Below are 15,097 nucleotides of genomic sequence, written 5' to 3' on the forward strand. Positions count from 1 at the left end.
AATTTATTTTTTCACATGTATTGTAAAATTTCAATTATTATTTACATTTACTGTCATTTTCTTATCATTTGTTTTAATTCATTGACCTTGATATTTAGGAGTTCTAATTTAATGAATATTTCTGTTTATACATTGTTATCTGTATATATATATATATATATATATATATATATATATATATATATATATATATATATATATATATATTTGTTTTTTTAAATTGTAGTTAAATGTGTGTGTGTGCAACATTACAGTATAAGCAATCATTTTCCAAGCAGTTTCTAATGGCTTTCCCACATTTATTTGTAAGAGATGCCCTTTTGTGAAGAAAAACTGAAAATATTGTATGTGTCAAATAACACTCTGTTAAAGTCTTACTTTCTTTCCTTTAATTTGTATTCATAATGTTAAAACAATGCAGCCAAGCCAAAAATAATAATAAGTCGCTGACGAGTGACAGTGGGAAAAGGGGTCATTGGTGAGGGTGGCTTTCCATTTTGCAGCTAATAAAAGATTGAATAAGATTGTCCAGCAATAGCAAATAACACAAGCGGGGCTCTCCATGCTGTTTGCCACCATGTCATCCATCCCACGTGTCAGTCGGGGCGTGATGTCACAACCTCACAATAACATGTGCTGGGATGCTTAAGGCACTTTGCATGCAATTTACCATCTGTCGGATAAACACAGTTAGTGACAAGCAGGTTGATTTAAATCACACACCATTTTTTTTTTTTTGCTGTACAATTCATCTAAACCTCACACAGGTATTTACACTGATCAACAATACCAATTTAAAACTCTGCTTATAAATTCTTAAACCTTACACGACAGGTGGCATTTTAGAGCGGACATATTTGGTTTTCCTTCCGCAGTCAGCTCATCAACTATAATAAAACGATGAGAGATACGTTCACACAACAAACGCATTTGCCTCTTGTAGATGGCAGTATTGCATTGGGTTAAAGGTGAAACAAAACATCTCACGTTCATACATTTGAACTAGGGGTGTCTTGATCCCATTATGATATGGAACATCAGCAAAAAACAAGTCCAAAACCCAAAACCAGTGAAGTTGGCACATTGTGTAAATGGTGAATAAAAACAATACAATTATTTGCAAATCCTTTTCAACTTATATTCAATTGAATAGACTGCAAAGACAAGATATTTAATGTTCAAACTGAGAAACTTTTTTTTTTTTTGCAAATAATCATTAACTTAGATTTCAATGGCAGCAACACATTGCAAAAAAGTTGTCACGGGGGCATTTTTACCACTGTGTTACATGGCCTTTCCTTTTAACAACACTCAGTAAACGTTTGGGAACTGAGGAGACACATTTTTGAAGCTATTCAAGTGAAATTATTTCCCATTCTTGCTTGATGTACAGCTTAAGTTGTTCAATAGTTCAGAGAACTCGGACAGTTAAACAACTTAAGCTGTACATCAAGGTTGTGGTATTTTAGGCGTCATAATGCGCCACACGTTTTCAATGGGAGACAGGTCTGGACTACAGGCAGGCCAGTCTAGTACCCGCACTCTTTTACTATGAAGTCACGCTGTTGTAACACGTGGCTTGGCAGTGTCTTGCTGAAATAAGCAGGGGCGTCCATGATAACGTTGCTCGAATGGCAACATATGTTGCTCCAAAACCTGTATGTACCTTTCAGCATTAATGGTGCCTTCACAGATGTGTAAGTTACCCATGCCTTGGGCACTAATACACCCCCTTACCTTTCCAGATGCAGGCTTTTGAACTTTGCGCCTATAACAGTCCGGATGGTTCATTTCCTCTTTTGTACGGAGGACACGACGTCCACATTTTCCAAAAACAATTTGAAATGTGGACTCGTCAGACCACTGTTCCACTTTGCATCAGTCCATCTTAGATGAGCTGAGGCCCAAAGAAGCTGGCGGCGTTTCTGGGTGTTGTTGATAAATGGCTTTCGCTTTGCATAGTAGAGTTTTAACATGCACGTACAGATGTAGCGACGAACTGTAGTTACTGACAGTAGTTTTCTGAAGCGTTCCTGAGCCCATGTGGTGATATCCTTTACACACTGATGTCGCTTTTTGATGCAGTACCGCCTGAGGGGTCGAAGGTTACGGGCATTCAATGTTTGCCGCTTACATGCAGTGATTTCTCCAGATTCTCTGTACCTTTTGATGATATTATGGACCGTAGATTGTGAAATCCCTAAATTCCTTGCAATAGCTGGTTGAGAAATGTTGTTCTTAAACTGTCGGATAATTTGCTCACTCATTTGTTTACAAAGTGGTGACCCTCGCCCCATCCTTGTTTAAGAATGACTGAGCATTTCATGGAGGCTGCTTTTATAACCAATCATGGCACCCACCTGTTCCCCATTAGCCTGTTCACCTGTGGGATGTTCCAAATAAGTGTTTGATGAGCATTCCTCAACTTTTTCAGTTTTTTTTTCCCCACTCGTGCTAGCTTTTTTGAAACATGTTGCAGGCATCAAATTCCAAATGAGCTAATATTTGCAGAGAATAACAAAGTTTACCATTTCAAACGTTAAGTATCTTGTCTTTGCAGTCTATTCAATTGAATATAAGTTGAAAGGGATTTGCAAATCATTGTATTCTGTTTTTATTTACCATTTACACAACGTGCCAGCTTCTAAACTCTCCGATAAAATCGTTCCAATACAGCCAGTTAACATCTAAACGTCATCCAGTTATCACACAACGTTGGTCATATATTGTATTTTAGTCAAGTCATTTACAAAAGGTAAATATAGTCGGATTGAGGCGACTAGGAGCTAGCAGTGACACAACAGCTAAGCACACAATAGCACACAAGCTAACATCCATAATAATTGTCCTTAATTGGACAAGTATCAAATAATTACAGTATTAGAAAGTATCCAGCAACAATACCTGACATGTCCTTAACTTGAAAAATTATCTTGGCCGCTGAACTAATTACCACTCGACTTCCTTTTAAAGCTAGCATATGTCCATTCTGGACGGTTAATAATAAATAGGTTTGTGCTTTTCATTGTTCTGTGAGTCTTTTCACTTCACCTTTCCAACATTCCACACTATAAAATAATACAGGTATACTGGTATTGTATCGAAAATAAAAATTTATCGGGACACCCCTACTTTGAACCGTTTAACCCATTTTTTTGTGACTGACTAATACAAAGACTTGTTGAAAAGTGTAGAAAAAGTGCCAAAACAAACATGCACTGTCTTGAACTTTGACCTCAGGTACCTTGGTCTACATATGACAGCTGTCAGTCAACATTCCAGATGGTAAGTTTCGACAGTCCCTGAATGAACATGACTCATGCTCCTTTCATGTGGAAGCCGCCATTTTTTCCCGTCTTCTGTTTGTCTGTATAAATGGCATCCACGCAAAACGGGAGGCAAAATGTTGCGCTGACAATTTTCCACCTTTTGGAGGTAGTATTTGAGCTGTAACAGAGGCGGGACGGCACCTGTGTGTAAAGGGTTTTTAACAATACCTGAACAGTGGAGTGAAGTTCCACACCAGACACTAGATTGTTTATGTGTCACTGTTCTGTAGAAACAGTACCGACACACAACGGGAAAGCCGAAGTCAACCTGGCAATTTTGCACCATTTGGAGGTTGTATCAGAACTGTAACGCAGCCGGGACGCATCGTCCTTACTGGCAGCCTATAATAGGCATGTGTGACTGTTCTGTGGAAATGGGAACAGCAAAAAGAAATGGTAAGTTAATCTTGCAGCCTTTTTGAGCTTTTGGATGAGAGCCATAAAAGAAGCAGGAAAACATCTGTGTGCAAGGGAAAATCCGCAATGACTTTAGCTACCAATAGCCGCAAATTTTACCAGTCTGTATAAACGGCACCGACACAAAACGGGAGTCAAAAAGTATATCTGTAAACTTTCCACCTTTGGAGTTAAAGGTGTATCAGAGCCGTAACAAAGGGGGAGTCATAACCAGACCTAATTATTTTGTCATGCCTGGAACAACAGTTTTTTTTTCTGTGTCGCTTTTCTGCAGAAACAGTACCGACATGCAAAGAGACAGCTAAAGTCAGCCTTGCAATTTTATCAGAGCCGTAACAGAGGCTTGTGTGAAAGGGTATCCTCAGTCATTTATTCAACCTGAAGCTCTCTCATCCTGTTGTCGGCATTTTTTCAACTTGTGCGAATGTTCTGTATAAACGGTAACAGCACAAAATGAGATGGACGGACGGGTATCAGAGCCGTAACAGGGCCGGGAAAGCACCAGGGGGAGTCAAAACCAGACCTAATTATTTTGTAATGCCTGTATTTTTTCTGTGTTGGTTTTCTGCAGAAACAGTACCAACACGCAAAGAGACAGCTAAAGTCAGCCTTGCAATTTAACCAGAGCCGTAACAGATGCTTGTGTGAAAGGGTATCCCCGTTTACTTATTCAACCTGAAGCTCTCTCATCCTGTTGTCAGCATTTATTCAACTTGTGCGACTGTTCTGTATAAACGGTAACAGCACAAAATGAGAGGTCGACCTGTCGACCGTTTTGAGCTTTTGGATCAGAGCCATAAAAGAAGCGGGAAAACGTCTGTGCGTAAGGGAAATTCCGCATTGACTTTAGCTCCCACATAGCCCTGGACTTTATCAGTCCGTATAAAAGGCACCGACACAAAACGGGAGTCAAAAAGTAAATCTAGAAACTTTTTCACCTTTGGAGTTGAGGGGTATCAGAGCCATAACAGAGTCGGGAAAGCACCAGGTGGATTCAAAACCAGACCTAATTATTTTGTCATGACTGGAACAGCAGTTTTTTTTCTGCAGAAACAGTACCGACAGGCCAAAGTCAGCCTTGCAATTTTATCAGAACCATAACAGAGGCAGTACACTGCTTGTGTGAAAGGGTATCCTCAGTCATTTATTCAACCTGAAGCTCTCTCATACGGTTGCCGGCATTTTTTTAACTTGTGTTACTGTTCTGTATAAACGGTAACAGCACAAAATGAGAGGTCAACCTGTCGACCTTTTTGAGCTTTTGGATCAGAGCCATAAAAGAAGCGGGACAACTTCTGTGTGGAAGGGGAAATTCCGCAATGACTTTAGCTCCGATTACATAGCCTCAAACTTTATCAGTCCATATAAACGGCACCGACACAAAACGGGAGTCAAAAAGTAAATCTGGAAAATTTTCAACTTTGGAGTTGAGGGGTATCAGAGCCATAACAGAGCCGGGAAAGCACCAGGGGGAGGCAAAACCAGACCTAATTATTTTGTCATGCCTGGAACAGCAGTTTTTTTTCTGCAGAAACAGTACCGACACGCCAAAGTCAGCCTTGCAATTTTATCAGAGCCATAACAGAGGCGGGACACTGCTTGTGTGAAAGGGTATCCCAACCATTTATTCAACCTGAAGCTCTCTCATCCTGTTGTCAGCATTTTTTCAATGTGTGCAACTGTTCTGTTTAAACGGTAACAGCACAAAATGAGAGGTTATCCTGTCGACCTTTTTGAGCTTTTGAATCAGAACCATGAAAGGAGCGGTGAAAACTACTGTGTGTAAGGGGAAATTCCGCAATGACTTTAGCTCCCATCACATAGCCTCAAACTTTATCAGTCCGTATAAACGACACCGACACAAAATGGGAGTCAAAAAGGAAATCTGTAAACTTTCCACCTTTGGAGTTGAGGGCCGTAACAGAGCCGGGAAAGCACCAGGGGGAGTCAAAACCAGACCTAATTATTTTTTCTTGCCTGGAACAGCCGTTTTTTTTCTGCAGAAACAGTACCGACACGCCAAAGTCAGCCTTGCAATTTTATCAGAACCATAACAGAGGCGGGACACTGCTTGTGTGAAAGGGTATCCCAACCATTTATTCAACCTGAAGCTCTCTCGTCCTGTTGCCGGCATTTTTTCAACGAGTTTCGACTGTTCTGTATAAACGGTAACAGCACAAAATGAGAGGTCAACCTGTCAACATGTTTGAGCTTTTGGAGCAACAAAAGAAGCGGGGTAACAACTGTATGTAAGGGAATTCCGTATTGACTTTAGCTCCGTCACACATTTATCTGTTGTAAACACAAAATGTAAGTCAAAAAGTCAATCTGGCAACTTCCGGACAGCACCTGTGTATAAGGGTATTCCGCAATGCCTGAACAAGGGAGTGAACACCAGTCCTACCGTATTTTCCGGACCATAGGGCGCACCGGATTATAAGGCGCACTGCCAATGAATGATGTAATTTTTAATCTTTTTTCATATATAAGGCGCACCGGATTATAAGGCGCATTAAAGGATTCATATTATAATATTTTTTTTTTTAAATGTAAAAGTCTTCCTTGTGGTCTACATAACATGTAATGGTGGTTTTTTGGTCAAAATGTTGCATAGATGATGTTTTACAGATCATCTTCACGCCGCTTTCTGACAGTCGCTTCCGTTTTGTGGGCGGTCTTATTTACGTGGCTCACCTTCAGCAGCGTCTTCTCCCCGTCATCTTTGTTGTAGCGGTGTAGCGTGCAAGGACGGGAGTGGAAGTAGTGTCAAAATATGGCGCTAACTGTTTTAATGACATTCAGACTTTACTTCAATCAATAACGGAGCAGCATCTCCTCATCCGGAAACAACCACACCGGAAATGTATCCGGAACTCTCTAATAACTAAAGTTCCTTGGGTGACTAATGTAAACTCACTACACCGGTATGTTTTAGTGCTTTCATGGCGAGAGTACTGACAGATATAAGTAAGAACTTTACACTACTTTATATTAGAAATGGCAACAGCGGAGGATGAATGTCACATAACAAGAAGATCGAGAAGAAGAAGAAGCTTATCGACTACGGTGTCGCCACGGACTACAAAGGCGGAAGCGCGCACAATTTTTCAGGATTTATGCAGATCCCAAATACGGATCAGCAGGTACCAGAAGGTAAGAAAAGTTGTTTTTGCATGATATTGCAAAACAAAACGCCAGATAATATGTCATACCTTATACACACACCATAATAATACTCCTATGTTGAAGCACAGTACAATCCATCAAGCGGTGCGGCTTCATAGCTTACCAAAGTCGTACTAAAACATTTTGATAGATTTTTGAGCGCCGTGTGCTATGTTCTATATTTTCAATGGAACATATAAAATGTTGGTGTTGTTTACTTGAGTCACATTGCAGTCTACACATATCTCTAATGTTTGACTGCCATCTACTGGTCACACTTATCATTACACCATGTACCAAATAAAATTGATTCGAGGTTGGTAAGCAAGACCAGAATTATTCCGTACATTAGGCGCACTGTCGGGTTTTGAGAAGAAAAAAAATAATATTAAGTGTGCTTTATAGTCCGGAAAATATGTTAATTATTCCCTTTCACACAGCATGTAGAATCAGTAATTTTTCCTGTGTGACACGAAATTGGACAGAAGTCAACCTGGAAACTGTACACCTTTTTGAGTTTGTGAAAGTGGCAGAATAACACCTGTGGGAAAGGAAATCCTCCAATAACTCCAATTACAATCACACAGCCTGTAAAAGCTGGCATATTTTCTCTTCTTTGGTGTTCCGTGAAATACAACCTTGCACCTTCAAATGTAGCATTGGGGTCGGAACAGAGGCTGTAACTGCATGTGTGAAAGCGCACTTGAAATGTAACATCCCACACTTTATTTCCCTGTCCTGTTTATAATGGAATAAACTGTTGGACGTACACTATATTGCCAAAAGTATTAGGCCACTCATCCAAATGATCAGAATCAGGTGTCGTAATTACTTGGCCCGGCCACAGGTGTGATGAATCACGCTTTTCCATCTGGCAATCTGATGGACCAGTCTGGGTTTGGAGGTTGCCAGTATTACGGTACATTTCGTACTGCATTGGGCCGAGTGTGAAATTTGGTGGAGGAGGAATTATGGTGTGGGGTTGTTTTTCAGGAGTTGGTTCCAGTGAAAGGAACTTTGAATGGTCCAGAATACCAAAACATTTTGGACAATCCCATGCTCCCAGTTTGGAGCGGGCCCCTTCCTCTTCCAACATGACTGTGCACCAGTGCACAAAGCAAGGTCCATAAAGACATGGATGGCAGAGTCTGGTGTGGATGAACTTGACTGGCCTGCACAGAGTCCTGACCTGAACCCGATAGAACACCTTTGGGATGAATTACAACGGAGACTGAGAGCCAGGCCTTCTCGACCAACCATCAGTGTGTGACCTCACCAACGCGCTTTTGGAAGAATGGTGGGAAATTCCTATAAACACACTCCACAACCTTGTGGACAGCCTTCCCAGAAGAGGTGAAGCTGGTGGACCCACATCATATTGAACCCTATGGTTAAGTTCATATGTGAGTCAAGGCAGGTGGCCGAATAGTTTTGGCAATATAGTGTACGTCACAGCAGACACTCCTAGTATCGGAACGCTGCATGCAAGCATCCCTCCTTCGCCAGATTCTGTACAGGAGTCATCTCTGTGTGAAAGTAGAACAGTCCAGGACGTAGGTTAGCTAGGATAGGCTCCAGCCGCCACATGACCCAGAAAAAAATAACGCATGAAGCATGACGACCTTAAAGAAAAGTGCTACTAGTGTCAGTATTTAAACGACTTTTCCCACCTTTTTTTTAAAACTCGACATACATTTTCCATTGTTATAGCTAAGTTAAATCCGTCGGACACAAAAAGGTCCGTACAGTCGTCAGCAGTTAAGGCGAAACAGTAGTATTCCTCTTCACCGTCATGGCTACAGACTGATGTCCTGACATCATCTTTGTCATTAGGCGGCGCTAACCTGCGCATGCCGACACTTATTCTTAGTCCATTAGTTCCGTGTAGTGACACATTAGTTGGGGGTGGTGGGCGGGGCTTATGAGGTCCTGTCGCTCCAGTGTGTGGCCCATTCCTTTTTCGCCTGAGCGCCAGACTTCTCCGTCTGGAACTGGGGGCGGTCTTGGCGGGGGATCTTCACGGCGTGGTGCTGAGGCAGTTTGTCTTTGAGGTGGGCCCGCTGGAAGAAGCCACACTGGAGGAGGAGAGGGGGAGAAACTTTAGCGCTTCAAAGCTCAAAGTACAAAACCCAAAACCAGTGAAGTTGGCACGTTGTGTAAATGGTAAATTAACAGAATACAATGATTTGCAAATCCTTTTCACCTTATATTCAATTGAATAGACTGCAAACGTTCGAACTGAGACACTTAATTTGTTGTAACACGTGGCTTGGCATTGTCTTGCTGAAATAAGCAGGGGCGTCCATGACAACGTTGCTTGGATGGCAACATATGTTGCGCCAAAACCCGTATGTACTTTTCAGCATTAATGGCGCCTTCACAGATGTGTAAGTTACCCATGCCTTGGGCACTAATACACCCCCATACTACAAATGCTGGCTTTTCAACTTTGCGCCTAGAACAATCCGATGGTTCTTTTCCTCACGACGTCCACAGTTTCCAAAAACAAATTGAAATGTGGACTCGTCAGACCACAGAACACTTTTACACTTTGTGTCAGTCCATCTTAGATGAGCTCGGACCCAGCGAAGCCGGCGCCGTTTCTGGGTGTTGTTGATAAATGGCTTTTGCTTTGCATAGTAGAGTTTTAACTTGCACTTACAGATGTAGCGACCAACTGTAGTTACTGACTGTGGTTTTTTGAAGTGTTCCTGAGCCCATGTGGTGATATCCTTTACACACTGATGTCGCTTTTTAAAGAAGTACCGCCTGATTCTGTTCAATTGAATATAAGTTGAAAAGGATTTGCAAATTATTGTATTCTGTTTTTATTTACCATTTACGCAACGTGCCAACTTCACTGGTTTTGGGTTGTTTGTACATTCAAATTCAGAATTTAACTAAAAAATAAAATGCCTCTCAAGCAGCAGAAAAGCTTGGCGTTTCATATATTTATATATATACACACATATATATGTATATATATATATATATATATATATATATGAAATCTAAATAACATTGATTATTATTATTAGTATCATTATTATTATCGATATTCTTTATTGTCATACTGAGTATCATATACTGTATACAGTATGACAACAAATAATCATTGAAGTTCTATATATATATATATATATATATATATATATATATATATATATATATATATATACACAAAGTATTAAGAATACTATATTTAATATCACCATATTTTATGATAATATTAGTAGAATATTCAATATAAAAAAAATGCTTCAAAACAATAGCATAGATGTAGAATGAATAATGTTTTATGATGGTGACAGTTTGACCCAACAAGCGATTATATTGGTACAATCACTGCACACAACTTTGAACATGAGCGTTACTTTTTTTAAATTGTATTTTTTATTCTATTAGTCATGCACGATTTGATTTAGTTCTATTTTTTTATTATTTATTTACTGAATATTCATTGCATTTGTATCTTTTTATTAATCGTCATATTTATTACTTGTATTTTATTCTTCATCTGTACTCATGGTTCTTACTATTTTACAAGTTTTATAATTTTTTTTATTTTCCAACTTTCCTCAGATGAGCCATCTGCCTCAGGGGTTACCGGCCATGCTTGTGGGGGCGCATTTGTGTCAGCGTCCTGGTGGCCATGGTCTGATGACCTCCTGGTGCAGATGGCTCCTGTGATAGTGTTTACTCACATGTCACCTCTGTACTCAGCCATGCAATCATTTGTCCATATAGTTGCTTATGTGTGTATGTTTTGTGTGTGTGTTTGTGTTCGGTATCTGTGTCCGTGTGTACGTATGTGATAATGGGGGATATGGGTCATTGGGGTATTGTTTTTAACTTTGTAAAGCACTTTGCGTTGCATTTATTTTATGTATGAAAAGCGCTTTATAAATAAAGATTGATTGATATTGTCTGTAAGTGCAATGCAAGAAGTGTCCTGGCTGGTCCACCAATGTTTTGAATCACTATAATATATTAAGCTGAGCCCGCCCATTTCTAGTCTCCCCCCACCCCCCACCTTTGCTTTAGTTTTTTTTTTCAATTTGTCGCACTTTTATTTATTATTTCATTATTTTTATCTTGCAATTTTTTTTTAAATCCGAACCCTATCACCATATTTCTTTCTTTCTTTCTTTCTTTCTTTCTTTCTTTCTTTCTTTCTTTCTTTCTTTCTTTCTTTCTTTCTTTCTTTCTTTCTTTAGTTTATTTCGAACATGAACACACTTACAGTATAACACATCACACAGTTTCATTTCATTTCACTTTACATCATGTCCGAAAAGGAGTAGGAAGAAGCAAAGCTTATTTAATCCTACCCCTTTTCCCACTTCAGAGCGTTTACAAATATATAGAATCATTTATTGACCTTTTTATAATAAAATAACATCTGTGAATTAGTATACACAAGTTTTGTAATATGTAATTAATTAATTTAGTCATTATTAATATTATTTCTTTTGCACTATCTTGTTTAGCTTATGCATTGTTTATGTTCTGTTTTTTTTATTTTTTTTGTTTTGTTTTTTTTGTTTTTTGCTCTATGCTTTTTAACCTGTAAAGCACTTTGGTCCAATTTTAAAATGGTTGTAAACATGCTATATGAATACATTTGCCTTGCCTTGCCTTGCCTTGCCTATGATGAGTGGGGGTGAGAGAAGCTATTGACTGATTACGCCACAGAAAGTTAAGTTGCCCTTTAAAGCCTTAATTAATCAGCATAGCAATAAGTGTTGTTATCACACACCGTGGCTTCAAGGAACACACCTTTAACACCAAAGCAAGCTTGTGGTATGCAAACAAAACAGGCATTTGCAGGTAAAACAGTGCGAGTGTTATTAGTTTTGAAACGTGACAAGCCGGGCAAGAACATCTGCATGGTGTTCACAGGATCAAATCCACCCAATACGGCGTTTTTCCTTCTTCCGTTTGCTTTGTCGTCCGTGTGAACACCTTAGCAGCCGTTTGCCAACCAAACAGCAACGGCCAGCTTTACCACTTGGAGGGAGGAGGAGGAGGGGGAGAGCGGGCCCGACTGAAATAACGCCATTACAGTTCCGAGGCCTGCTTCTCCACCTCCGAGGGCTGGACCCCCAAATGGGCCCGGTAGTATTCGGCGTCATAGTGCTGACGCCTCTCGCTGCGCTTGAAGAAGCCGCACTGGAGGCGAGTAACGGAGTGGAAAAACGAGATATGAATAAGGATGATAAAAGAAAAGCAGGGATATACATAGTCGCGATCAAAAGTTGACATACACTTGTAAAGAACATAATGTCATGGCTGTCTTGACTTTCCAATCATTTCTACAACTCTTATTTTTTTGTGATAGAGTGATTGGAGCACATACTTGTTGGTCACAAAAAAACATTCATGAAGTTTGGTTCTTTTATGAATTTATTATGGGTCTACTGAAAATGTGACCAAATCTACTGGGTCAAAAGTATACATACAGCAATGTTAATATTTGCTTACATGTCCCTTGGAAGTTTCACTGCAATAAGGCACTTTTGGTAGCCATCCACAAGCTTCTGCTTGAATTTTTGACCACTCCTCTTGACAAAATTGGTGCAGTTCAGCTAAATGTGTTGGTTTTCTGACATGGACTTGTTTCTTCAGCATTGTCCACACATTTAAGTCAGGACTTTGGGAAGGCCATTCTAAAACCTTAATTCTAGCCTAATTTAGCCATGTCTTTGCCACTTTTGACATGTGTTTGGGGTCATTGTCCTGTTGGAACACCCAACTGCGCCCAAGACCCAACCTCCGAGCTGATGATTTTAGGTTGTCCTGAAGAATTTGGAGGTAATCCTCTTTTTTCATTGTCCCATTTACTCTCAGTAAAGCACCAGTTCCATTGTCAGCAAAACAGGCCCAGAGCATAATACTACCACCACCACGCTTGACGGTAGGGGTGGTGTTCCTGGGATTAAAGGCCTCACCTTTTCTCCTCCAAACATATTGCTGGGTATTGTGGCCAAACAGCTCATTTGTTGTTTCATCTGACCACAGAACTTTCCTCCAGAAGGTCTTCTCTTTGTACATGTGATGTCATGTCAAAAGTGGTAAAGGAATGGCTAAATCAGGCTAGAATTAAGGTTTTAAAATGGCCTTCTCAAAATCCTAATTTAAACGTGTGCACAATGCTGAAGAAACAAGTCCATGTCAGAAAACCAACAAATGTAGCTGAACTGCACCAATTTTGTCAAAAATTCAACCATAAGCTTGTGGATGGCTACCAAAAGCACCTTATTGCAGTGAAACTTGCCAAGGGACATGTAAGCAAATATTAACATTGCTGTATGTATACTTTTGACCCAGCAGATTTGCTCACATTTTCAGTAGACCCATAATAAATTCATAAAAGAACCAAACTTCATGAATGTTTTTTTGTGACCAACAAGTATGTGCTCCAATCACTCTATCACAAAAAAAATAAGAGTTGTAGAAATGATTGGAAACTCAAGACAGCCATGACATTATGTTCTTTACAAGTGTATGTAAACTTTTGACCACGGCTGTAGAAAGAAGGACAATGGAGATGTCTTCATAGGTGAAACATCTGATTACCGTCCACAGTATGCAGACCAACAGGGTCAGGAGAAGAATGCCAGCCAAGACGGCAATGAGGATGATCCACCAGGGGATAGAGTACTGGTCCACTAGCCCTGGTTCCGGGTAGATCATCACTGGAACCTGAATATTTACAAAATACAACGCTTTATGCTCAGCACTCATTTGGCTCCCCCTAGAGGCGAAATACTGGAAATGACAATGTTAAAGGATAACAAATGAACTTAAACCCAGGAGGAACTGCACTTATTGGGGGATTTTGCCTATTGTTTACAATCATTGTGAGAGACAAGAACACACATCTGGGATCTGAGCCGAGGATGTCGTTATGGCTTGTGCAGCCCTTTGAGACACTTGTGATTAAGGGCTATATAAATAAACTTTGATTGATTGATTGATTGATTGATTGATTGATTGTAGACTGATTGATTGATTGATTTATTGACATCTTTGTTTTAGGATTCTAGAAATGCTAAAAAAGTGCTAGCAAAATGTGGATAATATGAGTCACCATTGTAGTCTTCAAAGCCCTCTAAAACATCTTCAAAACCCTCCATCAATGTTTTATATATTCAGTGATGGGCGGTAACAAGCTACATGTAGCTAAACTACGTAATTTAACTACATTTCCCATTAGTCATCCACACGAGTAAGCAAAAGCAAAACAGACACTCATGTCACATGACGACGAGGGAGTCGGAGACAGAGGGACGCTTCAAGCTGACGACTCCAAAAAAAAAAAACATACTTGAAATTTGCAGAGGAATTCTCTTCTGTGGATTAGATTTTTCTTGATAAAAGTTTTTGTGATGTTCAGGAAATTCACAATAATGCGTGTCCTTGGCCATATTTAGACAAATGTAAGCTTTTAGAGAAAACAATGCCCCAAACCTTAGTTTGTAGTAGTTTTCTCTGTAAACCAAAATCATAACTGTTTTTTGTTTTTTTTTTATTAAAAAAACATCCAACTCAAATTTAGGTGAGTTGAGTTCATGAAAAGTTTTACCGCGCATAAACATTACCAACTGTTCGCAAACAACACACAAGTCATTGTTTTTGTTGTCAATAAATAGATAGATGCTGTTTTTTTTACTGTAGGTAGAGAAAATAAATACCATTATAGGGATGAGCCAAAGAAAAGGCAAACTAAAATAAATAGATCCAGTGGGGTGTGGGGACCCCTAGAGGTGTCACCAGCTAAATGACAGACAGTTAATAGTAATGGACCATTATTGGGTTCATTTGTACACTCTCAGCTACACGAACATTGATATTATACATGTGGGTCAATAGATATAAATGTCGTTAAATAAAGCTTTGATGTAGCAAGCTACTTTTTCCGTGTAGCTAGTAGTGTAGCTTGCTACAATTCTCCGAGATAGCTTTTCCTGTAGCTTAGCTACATTTAATCGAGAGTAACTTGTAGCTTAGCTTACTACATTTTCCAAGTAGCTTGCCCATCACTACAAATATATATAATGTCGTAGCAGACACGTTCATAACAATATGTAATATGTACAATATGTATCGTATTATGCATTTCCGGAACCTATTTCCTCAGGACATTTATTTCCGTTTCCCTAGCCAAGAGGTTCCGACTTCCG

The 15,097-nt window shown here is 39.6% G+C and overlaps 1 protein-coding gene across 6 annotated transcripts in view; it reads right to left on the reverse strand.

Moving 5' to 3' along the window:
- Positions 1-320: 320 nt before the first annotated feature.
- Positions 321-15,097, reverse strand: part of itga7 (integrin, alpha 7) — a 131,882-nt gene continuing 117,105 nt past the window's right edge. For 5 of the 6 annotated variants that reach the window (XM_062037969.1, XM_062037971.1, XM_062037970.1 and 2 more), the window contains exons 24-25: positions 13,491-13,616; positions 321-8,986 (exon numbers count right to left, since the gene is read on the reverse strand). In XM_062037969.1, the coding sequence (XP_061893953.1) occupies positions 8,831-8,986; positions 13,491-13,616 (282 nt within the window). In that variant the 3' untranslated portion in view covers positions 321-8,830. Of the gene's footprint in view, positions 8,987-11,919; positions 12,084-13,490; positions 13,617-15,097 lie in introns of all 6 variants that reach the window. The other variant, XR_009824680.1, reaches the window with a different exon arrangement.

Source organism: Entelurus aequoreus, linkage group LG26 (genome assembly GCF_033978785.1).
Source record: "Entelurus aequoreus isolate RoL-2023_Sb linkage group LG26, RoL_Eaeq_v1.1, whole genome shotgun sequence".
Taxonomy (NCBI): domain Eukaryota; kingdom Metazoa; phylum Chordata; class Actinopteri; order Syngnathiformes; family Syngnathidae; genus Entelurus; species Entelurus aequoreus.